The sequence below is a fragment of the Malaclemys terrapin genome, chromosome 1, assembly GCF_027887155.1.
Source record: "Malaclemys terrapin pileata isolate rMalTer1 chromosome 1, rMalTer1.hap1, whole genome shotgun sequence".
Classification (NCBI taxonomy): domain Eukaryota; kingdom Metazoa; phylum Chordata; order Testudines; family Emydidae; genus Malaclemys; species Malaclemys terrapin.
Window position 1 is genome coordinate 336659198 of NC_071505.1, and position 18903 is coordinate 336678100.

General features: G+C 46.7%; 1 protein-coding gene across 1 annotated transcript in view; it reads right to left on the reverse strand.

Annotated features, from left to right (window-relative positions):
- USP35 (ubiquitin specific peptidase 35) overlaps positions 1-18903 on the reverse strand; it is a 57638-nt gene that overhangs the window by 17726 nt on the left and 21009 nt on the right. The window contains exons 2-8 of the mRNA XM_054015777.1: positions 16930-17626; positions 14397-14532; positions 9697-9826; positions 4936-5037; positions 3329-3487; positions 2654-2847; positions 2446-2539 (exon numbers count right to left, since the gene is read on the reverse strand). Coding sequence (XP_053871752.1) covers positions 2446-2539; positions 2654-2847; positions 3329-3487; positions 4936-5037; positions 9697-9826; positions 14397-14532; positions 16930-17611 — 1497 coding nt within the window. The 5' untranslated portion in view covers positions 17612-17626. The remainder of the gene's footprint in view (positions 1-2445; positions 2540-2653; positions 2848-3328; positions 3488-4935; positions 5038-9696; positions 9827-14396; positions 14533-16929; positions 17627-18903) is intronic.

Genomic DNA, 18903 nt, shown 5'->3' on the forward strand with positions numbered 1-18903 from the left:
GGGTCCATCTAGTCCTGTATCTCATCTCCCACTCTGTGGTCAGTACCCACTGCTTCAGAGGAAGAAACCCTGCTGGAGGAGATTACCGGATAACCTGGCCGGAGGGAAGTTTACTTCTAATCCCCAACATCTAATTGTTTATACTATGATATACGAGGGTAACTTTGTATATTCCTGTTGTCCATAGAAATGCCTAAACAAACCCCTTGCTGAATCCTTCTACACTCTTGCCCTTGTGGTAATGAGTTCCTCAGACTAACTGCACATTATGTGGAAAAGTATTTTCTTTTATCAGTTTTGAACTGGCTACCTCTCAATTTCCTTGAATGTCTCCTTGCTCTTGGGAGCATCAATTCAATTGATCTACCTTCTCTAGCCCACTCATTATTTTATATATTTTCTTCGTGTCACCTTTTATTCATCTCTTCTTTCCATGTTTAAACTATTTATATACTAGTACAGAGACTTCCACTTAATTCAGTCACCAGTTCATTTGATCCTTCGTTAAATTTGATCCAAATCCTTTTATAAAAATAAAACAACTTCACCCGTTATTCTGATCACTGTAGGCAGTACTATATTACTGAACAATGTAACTCATGCCTTGAGGAAGCTGCTATCTAATTAATATGGATGGGGACACAGCTCCGCATGAGAAGAGATTTTAAGAGCTGAAAGAAGATCAACATGAGAAGAGACAATAGTTAGAAGCTATTAGGGAGACAGTGTGATTGACCATATAAGCACTGCCACATGTTATGCCCCCCCGGCTCCAGGGTCAGATGGATAATAAGAGTAACCACGTATTTTAGCCAGTAGGCATGCAGCTGATTGAATGAGAAGGAAGACAGTATGAAGCAGCAAGCTCTTAGGCAAAGTGTGACAACATTAGTTCTTACCCAGCATTGACAGTACATCCGAGGTTATCCCCAGTGCTGGACGTTCTCAAGTGTTTTCAAAGCATGGCCACATCTTTGGGCCCATTGGTTTGTGGACACCAACCTTCCCATGCAATTGTGTGGAGCACATGCCCTTCTATTCAGAACTGTGAAGACCACCTCCTCTCCCACTAGCCGGTGAGTAACACCCGTGTGGCAACCACAGCAGTTGCTAGCATGGAAAAGCAACAGCAGAAAAGTACTGATGCATTCTCATCTTCTTTCAATGCATCTGGAAATGAGGAAGAGCCAGCTCTCTGATGACCATGGCTTGGGAATTAGTACCCATCACCTTTCAGTGGCCTCTCTAAGAGGCTTCAAATTGGCCATCCAAAACGGAAGCACCCAAAATCACTCGTCAGTTGCTTTTGAAAATCTTGGCCTTGAGCTTTTAAAGTTGTGAAAATAATCTTCAAACTATGAGCCATGTATCAACACTATTGTGATGTCTGTCTGAGTCTGCAGGCAGCCTGAAACAAGAGCTCTAAAAGCTGCGAACTCATTCATCTTTAAAACCCACTGAATCGAATGAATATTTAAATTTTAATATTAACTATTACACCAACCAAACCAAGGGAGATTATAATCTGAAGACTGCCCATTCTCATGAGTGAGAGAGTTTGGGAGAGACCACCACATATATTTTTCCAAATCTGAACCCATAATTACTCCTGGGAAAATTCTGCGCCAAAATATTAAAAATTCTATGCACAATATTTTAAACTTCTGTAAAATTCTGCATATTTTATTTGTCAAAATAACACAATATAATCACTCCAGTTTCAATTATTTGGGTAATTTATTTCAAAATACCGGTCAACAAGTATGTCAACAATACAGACCCCAAGAAAAAAGATTCTCCCAGGAGTAGAGAGTTAAAGAAACCCCTATGTCAACCCAGTTCCAGTTGCAGGGTACTGGAGAGGGATCCATGGAGCCCCCCAGAGCCCAAACACCTGCACCTCCCTCCCCCAGAGTCCAGCCATAGGGCATCCCTGGCCGAGACACCTGCACCCCCTCCCTCCCAGAGCCTTTACTCCCCACAACTTCTTTAATGTCCTGTCGGGGGAAACAGTGTGGTGCGGCCCTGCCCTTCCTCACCCTTTACCAGAGCTAGGTCTCCCATGCCTTCTCCCATCCCTGGGCAGATGAGGATCAAGCCAGGCAGCCCGAGCATGCAGAGTCTAGATCCCCACCAGGCTGGGCATGCCACTCACTGCGAGCTGGAGAGTCAGGCTCTGCAGAGTACAGCAGCCCATACTGGCAGCCAACAATTCTACAGTCCCAGGTCTGCAGGGGAAACATGAAATTCTGCACAGAACATTAATTCTGCATTGCACAGTGGCACAGAATTCCTCCAGGAGTACATAACAGAAACAAAATTGGGCACTTTATAAACTGCACCAAGACACATAGGCCTCTTATCAGCAATTGTACCAGGCAGGGTGTAGCACCCAGATGAGTCATTCTATCGTGAACAATACAAACAAGAACGTGCAATAATTACCTGACTGTGCTCCAGAAATGCAAAGAGCCACTGGAGCTTTGTCATCAAGGGCTGAGAATTGCTTTCGGTTAAATTCAGCACCGAGTGCCTAAAGCTTTAAAAGCAAATCAAAAATACAGACAGAGAAAATTAGCCATTGGGGAAACCCAATTTCTGTAACAGACAAACTCACAGCACTGTTGATAGAGAAGAGGGAAAGGAAACCTACTCGGAGGCCATGAAAAGAGCCTGAATGATGCTGTTCATGTAGCAGGTGTTCCCCAGGTTAATTAACCCAATCTTCCCTGTATCAGATTTGGAAGCTAGACGTGGGTAGAAACAGGCCAGTTCATTCTTCTGGGAGGTCCAAGCATTTTGTCCCAGTAAATGTTTAATTCGGTCTTCATTTGGAATTGGAAGAGCCTTAGAAACAACCAGAGATTTTTGTCAAAATCCATTTTACTTCCTGTGATGTAATAAAGAATCACTAACAGGTACCAGTGGAACTCGTCGGCAAAGCTTCAGTGGGAAATTCAGGTCACTGGAAACTCATAGGGGGCAGTATTGACTCCCCACTGTGACTTGCTTAAGCATAGTATAACTTACTCTATTTTATTTGGATTAGAGAGGTGGCTAGAAGCAACACTTGTGATCAGGACCTCACAGTGCTAGGCACTGCACAGACCCACAGGAAGAGATGGTCCTTCCCCCAAAGACAGGGCCATGCTACCCAAATAAGATCCAGATTCAGAATCTGAAGCATCCCCTTCCCCCCCAGAGTGAGGAGAGCTCAGATATGTTTCAGGCCCATCTCTAATGATGAGAAAGTTGCTCTGTACTGAACAGCAAACTAAAGCTAGTTTACATGCGGTTCAGAGGACTAGACTAGAACTGCATGCCTTACTTTGATTGCTTCCATGACCGGCTCATAGAGATCTGGAAATCCTGAAAACCGGAAGAACATAGAGTGGATCAGCTCGGCCAGCTGTTCCAGGCAGCTTGTTGCGGAGTTGGAGTCTTCCTTGTTCAGAGAGGCCACCAGTCTGGGAATGTGGGGAAGAAGCTAAAAATAGCAAAGTTAAGTCATTGACATAAGGCTCAGACTAGTTATGCATCTACACCACACACAGCACGCTGGATTAAGGTATCTGTGTGAAATTCACCCCTTCCAGAGGGCCAGCACACAAGGCCTGTGCACCACTTAAATCCCACTTAGGGCTTGACCTTGAATCTATTGAAGTCAACAGCAAAGCCCCCTGGTCTTCAGTGGTGCAGGATCAGGATCTTAAACCTTATTTTGAGGGCTTAATTGGGGCTTAATTGTGTTACCTAGGCCCTGTGTTAGGCCTTTGCACAAGGGTGAATTTCATCCTCTCTCTTAGTCTGTGCTATCTGGCCATACACACACCTACTAGGGAATGGAATGTTGCGTGCTAGAATGGAGCACTAAGGAGCTTAACCTTAAACTATGAGCTACATCTATTGCTAACTGAACCTATCTTGATTAATCTGTGATTTGTACCATTTTATTGCAATCTCTATAAACTACACTACAGTTGTTATAGCCGGATGGGTGGGAAGAGATGTCCAAATAGCCAAATTGATTATTTTGTTTTAAATCCACTCTTTATAGAGGAAATTAAAGCAAAAACGCAGCTCTTATTTTACAGATTCCAAGCCCAAAAGAATTGTACACAAGTGCCCCCTGCTGGGTCTGTAACAGTATGGAACTAATATATTGTTCCCAAATGTACAAATGTGCTAGACCCTGGTTTAAAAATTCATGCAACATTTCTCACTAATTTGTTTCCTGTGATTTCACCTCATCTGTCCTGAATTACTATTTTTGAATGAAATTATCTCTAACACCGTCTCTGCCTTGTAAAACAGTTGCATGCTTCTTTCATTTCAAGCATGAATCTTTTTTTGCTAATTTGTGGCAATTTCATTAATTGAGAAAAATGGGAAATTTTGTTGGGGAGGGAAACAAACACCTTTTGGCGATCAATATTTTCCTAAGCTCTTGTATGAGCATTTCTCAGACTTCATCAAACACATACATGCCAATATAAACGGATAGGAAGCCAGACAAGTTTGCCTCCTATGTTTGCTAAGCAAAAGAAGGGAGGAGTTGTCAGGGAGAAGGTAGGAACCGGCTCCCAGTCTTCATCCCTGGTCTCCTGCTGTAGCATGTTTGCTTGGTCCCTTGCAATCAACTCCTTAGGCTCAGAGCACTCCAAATACACCAACTCTGGTTCCCCTAGAGCCACCATCAATCTGCTGCAGAGATGGATGCAAAAGGTTCTGAGGAGCACCTGAGGAAGGACTGGATTCAGATTTGTGGTATGCCATGAAAATAATCTTGAGAACCTCTGGCCATGGAAGATGATTCTCTAGTGTCTTTGCTTCCAGGCTCTTTTTTAGCTACCTTAGCTATTACATTCATCATACTGAACTGAGGTATGATATGTTCTGTATGACACACTTGTTAAAGTCTGGATTTAGCCTTACCAAGTGGAATGCTTCATGCGAGTGCTGGAAACTCAGCAGCATGTACAGTAGAACGGACAGCGCTCCATCCCTCACAATGGGGTACAGCAACTTGGAAAAGACCTATGGAGGGAAAAGCACAGAAATGCAAAGTGCACACACTACCAAGGCACCACATAAACATGGTGGCCTCAGGTCTTATTAAGATTGGTGGAGACACCTCTGCATGACTCAGGAAACTCTCTGATCTGCTCTTATAAGCCAAGTAGGGTGAGGCCTGGTTGGTGCATGGATGGGGAGAGTGCCATGGAATACAACTTTAGACTGCACAGGGTCTAATAACAGCAGAGGTAGAGGGATGTTCTTGAGACGCAGGCCCGGAAGATTAGGGATAATTCTAGTTCTGGGATGATGAAAGACTATAACCAGACTCCTTGAGCTAGTTGAGGCTGAGAGACAATCCCTGCCCTGAAGAGCTTACATTCTAAACAGACACGATATGTACACACCATCCCAGCACTGCAAGCCTACTCCCAGCTAATCCCTGCGTGGAGGAGAATTGGGGGAGGGGGACTGAAGTCTTGGAAAGTGAGCCCGCCCTGCACTCACCCTGCAGCGTCCCGTCTTACAGAGCCAGTCCTGGTCTCCCTGCGACCTGGTGCATGATGGGATCGCAGAGCCACTCAGGTTTGGCCTGGCCAACCCTTCAAACTGACAGGAGGGAGGCAGGGCCAAATTTGAGTGAGTGGTATTGCGACCAGACGCCAACCTCTGGCTGGACCAAACCTGTGTGATGCTGCGACCCTGAGCACCAGGCAACGGTGTCTGAAGAGGAGAGTGGGGGTCAGCCCCCATCGCTGTCCAAACCCCACCTTCCACTCCGCAGCCTCCCCTGTGTACAGGACAAGAACTGTACGTTTGCCTAGGCCCCTGCCCAGTGATGGGTTAATCCGGCCCTGGACGTGGCAACCTTCCTGTGACCCAATGGTGGGCCAGGACCCACTGTGTGGGAAATATTGTTATAGGGAGTCTGTGGCAGAGCCATGAACACAACCCAGACGCCAGGAGCTGCAGAAGTCAATATTAGGGGAGTGATGAAAACAGAGACAAGGCCCAGGAGGGAGACTGGAGAGTTTTAAAAATCAAGAAAGCCGCCCTGATATGGAGACCTCTCTGCATGGAGACGGGGAGTGGCAGCAGCATGGAGAGCCGAGCACCGGGGAGACCGTGAGAGGAGACGAAGGCACAAATGGTGACTGCAGCCCAGGTGGAATAAAAGGGATCTCATTAACGTCTTGCCCAGCTCAGCTCCCTGGGCACGGTAATTAAGAGCTGCTCCCAGGGGAAACAGCTTCTGTTCCCTGCACCCTCCAGATTCCTACTTCTGCGGGAGCAATTCTTGAAGTCAAGTTGAAGTGTATTTATAGCAGAAGCAGCCTTGCCAGCACACCCGGCTGAGTCCCAAGTGCTGCGATTCCAGGTGCGTCGGCTGATGGCGGCTGGGTGAGACGAGACGGAGGCTGCTGTCTCCCCACTGGGCCTTGAGGGGCTCACTCAGCTCAGTGGCAGCAAAGCAAGGAGCACCGAGCAGCGGGGAGAGGTCTGTCTCTTTATCCTCCTCTCCCTGAGACAGAGGCTGAATCCCACATCCTCACGCTTCAGCAATCCCAGAGGCCAGTGCATTCCCTGGCTTCCTTTCCTGGCTGCCCTGCCAGCCCAGAAGCGGCGGCTGCTGCTGAGCCAACACATCTCCAGAGCACCCTGTTTCTCTCCAGTACCAGACAGGGAATGGCTCACTTGGCAGGCAGGCGAAGCGGGGAAGGAAAGAAGGAGGAGCACTGGCACTGGCACTGGGCATGGCAAGGAGAGACACCCTGCAATGCCGAAGATCACGGAGAGGAGAGAGGTACAGGGCAAGAGAAAGGGAAGGTCTGGGTGGCGGGGCTTCCTGTCATCAGGACCTAGACTGCATAGACTTAGTGCGAAGGGATGCTCCTGAGACAAGAAGCCCCATCCCGTTCCTGGGATTGCCATGTGGGAGGCTGCACAACAATAGATTTGATGGACGGGTCAGGGCAGGGGCAAAGAAAGATCTCCGAGAGGTTTTCGTGCTGTGGGAAGGAGTCCCTCACAAAAAGAGACCGTAATGAGCCTGTGGTTACAGCACATGTGTGAGAGTGAGCAGATCCACCTTCTATTCCTGGCTCTGCCATGGACTCGAAGCTTGAACTCTGGCAAGTCATCGGACCTCTCTGGGCCAGGAATTTCCCTCTCTGTAAGGGGAGGATAACAGCTTCCCAGCTCACAGGAGCGTTTGGAGGCTCACCACTCAACAAGGTGCTGGCACTGCTACTCGGGATGCCAAACATAACTGTGTCACTTGTGCATTGCCCTGCCCCCAGTAGCCAGTTGTGGGCACCCGCTGTGTCTCTCCACCCACCACGACCATGAGCTCTTTGGGGCAGAGACTCTCTATTGCAAATGTGTAGTGTGCCTCGCCCAATCCCTCATCAGGGCTGCCACAATGCCAAGATGAGCTCCTCAGATGGGAGGCACTAAACAAGTGCAAAGCGATGTTACATTTTCTAAATTAATCCTCACTTTCTTTGCCATGTTGTTTCAAATGTCTTTAGCCCCTCAGACAAATCACTGGAGGCTGTGCGTTGAAAGCAGAGGGCTAGTAACCATATCCTCCTCTTTCAAGATCGGCATCTCACAAGATAACAGGCAAAAAATGCCAACACTCCCGAAGCTGATCTATAACCCATTGCTTCCACAATCCCAGCAGCTAAACGCATCACAAGCCAATTTTAAATATGCCCCTGCCATTCTCAGTTTGGTTCATTCAAGAGGTACTTGCAGTTAACAGTAACACTTTACACTTTAATAGTGCCTTCCATGGCTGATTCTCCAAGGTAGGTAAGTATTGTCCCTGTGATGTTGCACTCCATATGTTTATGGAAATATGCTTCTGAGTATGAATATAATGTAACTGGAGTATGCTTTATGCATAAGGTCTCTTGTAAGGTATCATTACAAAGCTTATAATCTCCTGAGTGTGTTCATCCTATTTGTATGTATGTATCGTTCTTGTATCTAAAACTAGAAATATGAAGTATTACTCTGAAGTCCTATTGTAATTATGCAAAGTATGGGTCATTAATGGTGGCTTGGAATCTTGGTGGCTCCCATTAACTAGGACAATTGGTTGTGAATGGCTCTGTTTACTTGCAAAACTTCCTGGGTACGTGCTGGCCAGTCTTGGAAGAATGGAGACTAGGGGGTCTCACAAGACATGTGACCATGTCACATGATACGGGAATCCATCTTAAACTTGGTGCTTTTCCATTTAGAAGGAGGGATGGGAACCCAGAAAGAAACAAAGGATTCCCACCTTGTGCCAAAACTATAAAAGGGGGTGGAACAGAACAAAGGGGTCCCAGTCATGTGGAATCCCCTGCTTTTCACCTAAGATGCCTGCTGGAACTAACAAGGTCTGTACTGGAAAAAAGATTGGGCCCAAACTAGGAAGGAGTCTAATCTGTGAAAGAAGCTTATTGGAACATCTCTGAGGGTGAGATTTACTTGTACTCAGTTTCTTAATGTGTTAAGCTTTAGACTTGCGTGTATTGTTTTATTTTGCTTGGTAACTTACTTGTTCTGTCTGTTATTACTTGAAACCACTTAAATCCTACTTTTTATACTTAATAAAATCACTTTTGTTTATTAATAAACCCAGAATAAGTGATTAATATCTGGGGGAGCAAACAGCTGTGCATATCTCTCTATCAGTGTTATAGAGGGCGGACAATTTATGAGCTTACCCTGTATAAGCTTTATACAGAGTAAAACGGATTTATTTTGGGTTTGGATCCCATTGGGAGCTGGGTGTCTGGGTGCTGAAGACAGGAGCCCTCGCTAAGTCATTTTCAGTTAAGTCAGCAGCTTTGGGGATGTGATTCAGATCTTGGGTCTGTGTTGTAGCAAGTTAGCGTATTTGGCTCAATAAGACAGGGTTCTGAAGTCCCAAGCTGGCAGGGAAAACGGGCTCAGAGGTAGTCTCAGCACATCAGGTGACAGTCCCAAGGGGGTCTCTGTGACCAAACCTGTCACAGTCCCCCATCGTACAAATGGGGAGCCTGAGGCAGAGAGATGCAGGGGTAATATTTTCTAAAGTGGCCATTGATTTTGGGTACCCAACTTGAGACACCCAGGGCCTGATTTTCATACTGCGCTGAGCATTCACCACAGCAGTTAAAGTCAATGGGAGCTCCGGATGCTTGGCACTTCTGAAAATCAGGTCCTAAGTGTCTCAAGTTGGGCCCTCCAACAATGAGGTATCCAAAATCCACAGTCATTTTAGAGGTGGCTGTAACTGGCTTGTCTGAGGAAACACGTTGAGCCAATGAGAATCGGGCAACGAACTCCTGACTCCCAGTCTCCTGCTCTAACAATTAGGCAGCTCTGCCTCCCACTTCTATATATCCATTGTATGTGGGGGCAAGAACTGCTAGCTAGAAAGCCATACAAGGCAGATTCCAGGCTACCAGTTCTGTAGATAGTAAGGTAAGGTGGTTACAAACTCCAGTGGGTACAAGCCACTAGCACAGCTCCAATGCACCGAATATCCAATTCTACAGTGACCCCTTTAATCACCTGGTTGCAGCACTAATGTCAATAGTCGTCTCAGTCAAATTTGATCAAAAGGCAGGACAGAGAAGCTCCAGTTCTAAGAGGGAAGGAGAGACTCTGGCTGCAGCCATGTCTGAAGGGCACACTGACCTTTTCAATTTTCAAAAGAGTGACTTCAATCAAGATGCTGAACTTTTTCACTGCAGCCAAACCCTTCAGTAGAGCGATGATCCATTTGTCGATGTTCTTCCCTAGGGGCCAAGAGACCCAGTCAATCATCCTACAATGGAAAACAAATATGTGGAATAATGACTTAACATATGCATTATAAAATCCAGGATGTCCCGGACAACCCCGTCACCTCCAAAATCCTATCCAGGAGCTTGGGAGAACCCAAAAAGAAACTGCCCCCAAATAAACCATCCCATGTTTTACACTAAGCCCAGTGACTGCTGGATTAGGATTTTGGTAATTCAGGCCTCGTCTACACTGGGCGGGGAGGGGTCGATCTAAGATACACAACTTCAGCTACAAGAATAGCATAGCTGAAGTCGACGTATCTTAGACTGACATAGAATCACTTACTTCGCGTCCTTGCGGCATGAGATCGACAGCCGCCGCTCCCCCGTTGACTTTGCTTCCGCCTCTCGCGGAGCTGGAGTTCAGCAGTCGACGGGAGAGCGATCGGGGATCGATTTATCGCGTCTACACTACACGCGATAAATCGATCCCTGATAGATCGATTGCTACCCGCAGATCCGGCAGGCAGTGTAGATGTACCCTCAGTCAGCACTACATAGCCGTTAAAAAGGCCTGATACAGAACCTATTAAAGTGGAAGGGGAGTCTTTCCACTGGTGATTCCATAGAATCATAGAGTTAGAAGGGACTGCCAGGGTCATCTAGTCTAACCCCTGCCAAGATGCCGGATTTGTTGTGTCTAAACCATCTAGACAGATGGCTTCAGCCTCCTTTTGAAAACCTCTAGTGAAGGAGCATCCCTAACCTCCTTAGGCATCTGTTCCAATGTCCTACTGTTCTTACGGTTAGGAAATTTTTCCTGAGCTGGGTTTCAATGGATTTAGGATCAGCTTATAGTTAGGCTTGGCAGAATTTCAATATTTTTTATTATAACGTCAACAGATAATATCAATGTTTATCTTGAAGCATTTTTTTCTATTTTTAGCTATTTAATTGTGTATAGTTGCAGGAAATTATGTGGGGGCTCAGACTCTAATTATTTAATGACAGTATCTGTTGAGATTCAAAAAGTTAAAGCTTTACAATTATTAGTCAATATCACATGTCAAAGTATACAGTGAAAATAACCTTAAATCAAACTCTAATCAATTCTCAGGCAGCATTTTTCTTGCTTTGCCTATTTGTAAATTTAGATTATTATCAAAGGAAATATTTTATCATCATTTGTGTGTGTTCATGAAACCATCTCGGGTTCAATGAGCTTTCATCCAATCACAGGCAGGTTTCCGATGGAACCCTGCATAGGTTCCTGGCAGGTGATGGGGAGTCCAGGTTTCCAGGTTCCACAGCTCTGGGGCAGCCCCATCATGGCAGAGTTTCCTGCCTTCCTGCCATGGAGCTGAGGAGCGCAGAAGCCCCCGCTCTAACTGGGCTCTGTCCCCATATTCAAAACCTGGAGCCAAAAAAAACCCTGAGAGACCCCGCTTGAGCAGCGGTGGAAGGGAGCAGAATCATGTTCATTTCAGTCAGTTGCCGCAGGTCCTGGGAACACATTTTGTTTCAGAAACACCACGTGTCTGTGGTTCTGAAATGAAATTTTTTGAAATTTCCCACGAACCAGAAATTCTAAGTTTCAGCCGGCTCTACATAGAACTCCACCTAGCTCTTAGACAGCGCTTTTCACCAGTAGACCTCAAAGCACTTTACCGAGGAGGTTAGTATCGTGATCCTCATTTTACAGATGGAATAAATATAATGCCACTGAAAGGTAGCCACACAAATACTATGTGGACAGAGATAGAAACAATCCACTGAACTGCATTGTATAACCAGAGGAGCAAAAGTCCTTAGAGGTACTGAAGGTCCAAGGACAATTTTTGCAAGAGGCATTTTTCTCCAATGTCCTTGGCCAAAATATCCCATTCCTCACTCCCCCCATAGCTGTTGTACTGTGTGCTGATTATCCCCTAGCTAGAACCTTCCCACCCCAAAGGTGGCTGCCTTCACCCATCACTGAAAGATTTTTTTCCATGTATGTAGTTTCTAAAGCATTCTGAGATGAAAGGGGCTGTCTACACATGTAAACTATTACTATATTTGCTATGTGTTGAGCTAGATGGTTCCATGCACAAAAATAAAACCCCTTTATGTGACTTTCAAAGTAATTCCACTTTGAAGAAAGAATGATGTTAATGTAGCTCTCTGGAGCGCCATCAGTTTATAAACAGTCCACCAAAACTTCCGCCTGGCTCCTAAGTGAGCCTAATTACATTTCACGAGCTCTGCTTAATGTTTCGGTAGCAATGAGTAATCATTCATTGTAACAGAGGATTTTACAGGAAAGAGGCAATTGATTTTGCGATGGCTATTTTTGGAATCCAGAGCTCTTAGTGGAATTATCGATTAGAGTCCACAGCGGCATCTGGGATTAGCTCCCCATGAAAAGAAAGAAAGGACCATGGGGGTTGGAAACAGCACCGAAATACAGACGCGCTTTGACTTGGATCACTTTAGACTTTATGAAAACAAACCCCACCCCAGCAAGTCAAAGAAAATTTTGTGCAGGTGAAAGGGACGTATATGCAGAAGCCTCTTATTTATCCACAGTCCAGGTATAACGGCTATGCCAGTGAACAGTGCTAGCTCCCGACATGTAACCTGGGATGGGATGGATGCACCCGGCACTAAAACAGTCAGGGAAGGGGTTAATGCTCTGCATAGGGAGCCAGGGAGAAGACCAGCTCCACTTGAGGGTACCTGCTCAGCCTGCCCTTTATGGAGGAGTGTTTGTACTTGGGCTCATGAGAGAACACACTTAACCTGGAGGACAAGGTGGATGTGGGTATCAAAGGAAAGCAGGAAGTGGCCTCTCTGAGGAGCCCCCACGATGAAGACTCTCCTAGGCCAAGCCTGCTCAAGGAACCTGGGAGAGGGAGGAGTTCTGGGACTTGGACACAGGCCTGCAGAGGACGCTGGTGACCCCAGAGAGGAGACTCTATCCCAAGCCTGACCTTGAAGGACCACCTCTAGAATGCCAGATGTTCATTCAGCCCTGTTCTCTAGCTCCTCTGGTCACTTAGGAGCTGGCTCTGTAAACCCTCATTCTTCCTGAGTAGCCCCACCCCCTGGTTAATGGGTGCTAAAGCGATTAGTGATCAAAGCCTCCACAGCTCATTCACTCCTTGGCTTCTCCATTGAGTCTGCTAACAAGGGGGCTACCTCTTGTGTGACTCCAAGATCTGCACCGAGACTACCACCAATCACCATTAGTTGGCAGCCAAGCACCATTAGATGGCAGCTAATTTCCATTTCACCAAGTTAGGGCACATTTGAACCACTGTCCTGCAGGAGAAAAAGGTCCTCTGGCTTTTTGCCCATCCAGCCCCCCTTCATTCCACTACTGGAGCAACCAAAAGAGATAGTTCTGCCATTCTAGGATAAAAGATGTACTTGGCTGTGCATTGAGTGGCTAAACCCTACTATGTAATCTGCAAACTAGAGGTTAAAACCATGTCCAGGCAACATACAGGGAAGTTCTACCCTTTCTTATTTTGAACCTTGGTTGCTGTAAGCCTTATGCTACATACAAAGTTTGGCTGAAGGGAGCCTGGAATCTATTTCAGGAATAAACACAGCTAGGAAGATGGATTTTTTTTTCCCCTTGTGCAACTGCTATTTAGCCGACCGGCCCAGATATAGGCAGATACCATAAGTGCTAATGCAAAGCTGGGACACTGGGGGAACTGGACATCAATTAGAGAGAGAATCTGACAGACCAGACAAGCACCCTTGCATGCAGGCAAGGGTCAGCAGGGGCTCAACTGCAGGCAGGAAATGGGAGACAGTACAACATTGGTTTCCCTTTATAACCTCTCTCAAGCTAGGTCACCAACAGATTACTAAATAGCCCACCACCTTCTGTAGTTCCTCCGTGCTCCAGGCTTTCCAAGCATGTGGAGCTCCCCGTTCTATCGCTGTGACTTTCACAGGAGCTAAGGTAGAAGGGAGCTGCTGCTCCAGAAGCCAGTCAGTTGTGCCTTACTAGCCACCAACACCAGCATCTGTGATGCCCAGACCCTCCATAGGGAAAACAGCAGCTCTGAATTCAGGCTGAAGCCATTTTCACAGCCAGGGTGCGAGCCAGGGATACGTCACCCAGTTAAATAAAGATCCAGTGAAAAAGCACCAGCAGTTGCACTCACCTTGGGCAAGATTTTCAGAAGTGCCTAGTGATTTTCAGTGCCTCCACTTCAGGTGCCCAGCTTGGGACACCTTAAAGGGACTTGATTTTCAGAGGGCAGGTTCTCAGCACTTTCTGAAAATCAGGCCCTTTTAAGGTGTCTCAAGTGGGGAACCTAGAAATCACAAGTCCCTGTTGAAAATCTTGGTCCTTATTTCCAGAGTCCTGCATGCTTGGAGGGTAGTGAGGAGGAATAGCAAAATTCTCCTGTCCCCCCCGCACCTCAAACCTTCACACTAGGACTGTACAGGATACCAGCAAAGAGCATTCTGCTCGTAAGTCTGAGCCCTGGGATGAAATTGCTAGGAAGGATTGAATGTAGCTATTGGGCAGGTCTTTCTCTGGCCTGAGGATGCACAGCAAGAATCTTCCAGGACGTTCAGTCACCGGTACCTCCTCACATCTCCTACCTACTGATCGCAGTCATCATCTGCATATCCGTTATGCTGTCATCATTGGTTAGGTTTCTTATGACACCATCCATGAGCTCTAGTGGAACGTACTGGACCACGCTGGCTAAGGCATTCGATGGAGCTTCCTGTTCCTCTGTAAGACATTAGTAAGTACAGACAGCATTAAAGCTGGAAATCGCTGGGAAATCCAGTTTACAATATCCTGTCTCTACTGCAAAGGTCGAATCCTTTCTAGCTATGCAAAGGGCCAGCTAATGTAAATCAGCATAGCTCCATCGACTCAACACTGATCTTTTCTGGGATGGGGCAGTTCCTATGTTCTTAACGGCACACAAGGCATGCGGTCGTGGCAGACACCACGTGGGTGTTTTGTGAGGCACACAATTGAAAGAGGGGCAGGGATCACATGCGAATGAATGCTAGCCCCTGGAGTGTGCTATTGCTTTTCTAATAGCTGGCCAATTGGTCCCAACCCCTAGATTCCTATGCAAGCAAATTCCCTCTCTATGTTCGCTTTATACTACTCGTTCTCTACAACCTCCAATGGGACATGTGACACTCCACACCTCATATTCACCATAGTGATATGATTATGATGCATCTTGTACAAGATATGCCTTGTGACGTGTCTATGGAAAAGTTATAGTTGGCTGAATATGATTATCCTATTTGTATAAATATATCATTTCTGTATCTGAAGTTATGAATATTAACTATGTATTTATATTTCAAATGTGCTTGCACCTGGGTAACACTCATAAAGCTTTACATACAGTCTGCGAGCACACTGTGAATGGCCTATTCAAGTTGCATGGCCCATCAACAAAGACAATGGGCCATGGGGAAAGCTTATGTTCATCTGATGAACTGTCCTGGGGACGCTTCAGTCATCCCGTGAACAATGGCTGCCGCAACTCATCGGGAGCACGCAAGGGCTTGTGACCAGATCACATGACACTGAACTCCATTTTCCTACCTGTATTTTTCCACAAACTGGGCTGGAAACTTGGCTTGGAACAAAGAGGTTCCCGCCATATGGAAGAAACTATAAAAGGGGGAAGAGACATCACCACGGGTCCTCATGCTCCATACCAGAGAACACCTGGAAACACTTGTGGAACAAAGACTGAACAGGGGAAGGGGGGTCCCAGGCAGGGAAGAAGGAAGCCTGCCTGTGCATGGAAGCTTGATGGACTGTTTATACTATCTAACAAGATGAGACACTGCTTGATTCAAACCCTATCTAGTGTATAAGACTTAGATTGCGATTTTGTTTATTTCTTAGGTAACCATTTTTGATCTGTTTGCTATCACTTATAAGCACTTGAAATCTATCTTTCTGTAGTTAATAAATCTATTTTATATTTTTACCCTAAACAGTGTGGTTTGCCTGAAGTGCAGGGAAAACCTCAGTTCAGTTAACAAAGGCTTGTGCATGGTCCTCTTCACATCAAGGGAGGGGTGGACTGGGTAATAAATTCATGCTGGTCAGGCTTTTGACCAGGGCAGGACGGTATAGCTCTGGGTCTTAGGCTGGGGAGCTGGAGATATTTTGGCTGGAGTCTCTCTGTTGTTGGTTCATGCAGTGGCTGGCAGAGCATTCATGAACACAGCTGGATGTGATCCCTGCCTGTGAATGTTTGTGTGAGGACAAGCTTGGAGGGCTTTGGAGCTTGTCACAATGTCACAATGTGAGAGGGCTCAGCAGTACCCCAGTTCCAGGTTGCACTCCAGGGTGGCCCGTCACAGGATGATCCCTGGATATTTACACCCGGGGGCATGCTTCAAGGCACAAGGCCAAGGGTGAGGTTCTAAAGCACCCAGGCAGAGAGGTGCCCAGCTCACACTGGAGTTTGTGGGAGTGGAGAATGGGCATTTACTGCTCACAGGGACTCAGGAGCCCCACTATGGGAATCTTTCCACTGGCTTTGCCTGTAGTTGAGTTGGGCACTATATCACTGTTTTACACCAGCACCCTGGTCAAATTTCAGCTTGCGTAATTAAAATTCTGCCTAAATTTCTTCTGCAATCTCAACTGGATAATATATTCATCACTTCCTGACCTAAACGATTGGGTAGGGTGGCTGTGGACTTACTAAAACAACAAGGAGTCTGGTGGCACCTTAAAGACTAACAGATTTATTTGGGCATAAGCTTTCGTGAGTAAAAACCTCACTTCTTCAGATGCATAGAGTGGACTTACTGTTGCATGTCAGTAGCAGATGATGCCATTCCTATTTTATAGCCTATGCAGCTGTGTATCTGTTTTAGTAAGTTCCTGAAATGCCAGATCTTTTAGGACAATGTAAAATGTAAGATAGGGGTCGGCAACCTGCGATACGCTGGTGGGCTGCGAGACATTGACCGTCCACAGGCATGGCCCCCCCCCCCCGCAGCTCCCAGTGGCCACGGTTCACCATTCCCGGCCAATGGGAGCTACGGGAAGCATGCTGAAGGTTGCCAGCCCCTGATGTAAGACATTCTATTTCATTATTAGCACACGGCTGAAAACACACTGTACTGTTTTTACCTGTTGAAGAAATGATAGTAAAAAGCTCCTTCAAGGATGGCAGAATGGAGGAAGTCTGAGCTCTCCAGATCTTCTGCAACAGTCCGCTCACTTTGTTCACATGGTCTAGAAACTCCATGATGTCATCTTCTCCTTCTGAGATGCACTGGAATTGCCCGATGCACCGTATCAGCTGCTGGCAAAACAAAATCTGGTGTTTGCCTGTGGGAACACATTGAGGATGCAGGGATAAGAGCTTACTGATCTTAGCGCACTGCTTGGGCCCAGGCCGCTCGCAGACTTTGCGGAGCACTTCAATCCTCAGCAGGCTGAAAATGTCACTAGCTGATGGGCTCTCCAAGATGAACTGCAGTCCCAGGTGGATATAATCTAATACGTAAGGGCTCCTTCTCCCCGCAGGCCCGTAACCTTCCTGGAGGAGACTCAGGAGGAATCGGACGTTGAAGAACTCCTCGAACTCCTCCGGGTGGTAGTGGCCATAAACTTCCAAAACTTCTTTGCCGATCTCTCTCTTAAACTTGGTGTCACCCATGAGGTAGAGCTTGGTGGAGAGTTCTAGCATGGACCAGCACTGCTCGCTGTCCATGGGCTGCTTTATTGCCTCGATGACGCGTCTCACGAGCCCTTGTTTCACGTTGTTGGGGTAGGAAGACATCATCACAGCTTCTAGTATCTTGTCCATTTCTGCTTTCAGACTCTGAAACAGTGTGAAACAGCAGCACGTTAGCCCAGTTTTACTTTACCACCCAAAGCTACTGAGCACCCATGGCTCCCGCCGACTTCAGCAGGGATGGGGTTGGCTGCTCAGCACCTCTGAAAATCCAGCCACTTTTATTTAGGCGCCTAATTCTTGATTTCGGAGCAGCGTTGTCAGATTGTAAAATTTTAGCCTGTATGCCTTCCTCGGCTCCCACTCCTCACCCTCCCATGTTATATAATATTACATTGAGAGAGTCCTATTAGAGGAGGAAACACCTTGATTGGTCCCTCTCCTAATATGCAGGGTGACAATCAAGCAATAAAGACACAACTCGGAGCTGATTCTGAGATACGGGGATGATCCTCAGATTAGACAGGGCCAAACTGTATCACTAGAGTAGGGCCATACAGCTGTCTTAATCAATTCCCTGGGGATTCCTCTGGCAGAGTGTAAAACTGGCTCTACGCTAAACCCTCCCCTGCTCCTGGCGTAAGGGGGTGTGGCTTGGGGAAGGGGCGTGGCCGGAGCACCACTGCACTTCAGCAATCCCTGGGTGCTGTAACAGCCCCTTTGGGCTGTGGCCAGCCAGCTGCAACGAAGAGCCAGCCTTGAGGTCTTTCTTACCAGGAGCCAAGTTGGCCCCAAGATCAGGCAGCTGCAAAAGTGACCTGGGTCCTGCAGCAACCACAGCTCGACCAGATCCAAGAATTGGAGAGCTCTGCAACGCTACCCTGCTGTCATCTGCATGACTATCGACATCTACTTCCTGGACAACACTGACGATCTCGTGTCATTTCTGCCCCCTAGAGGTGCCCGGCTCTGGTCACTGTGCTGAAGTGTCTTTACCGTGGCTAAAGATATCCATCGGTCTTTTTGTGTGTGTCAGATGATTAAATTGCCAGATATGTATTTTAAAGAGCAGCCTGGGATGACACAGGTGAAAACACTCCCAATTTTGAAGACACCCTTATACTCTTTTTTGAGTTCACACAGCCTCCCAGTCCCCGTAATTGGAGGCCATTTTCTATTCATGCCTGCAGACCTACCGTTCCAGATCATCATTGCAACCAACTCCCCTGCACAGCTTGCAGTGACTCACTCCCCATCTCCAGCTGTCAGCCTGGGAAAATCTCAGCACGAGACTGAGCAAGGGCCTGTTAGCTGCAGATCTGTCGCACGTGATTCTGCACCTGGGCTCGGACTCTGCAATCTCATTTCCTCCCATTTGTTTTGTTAGGAGTAAAACCATAACAAATCCATGGCTACTTGTTGTC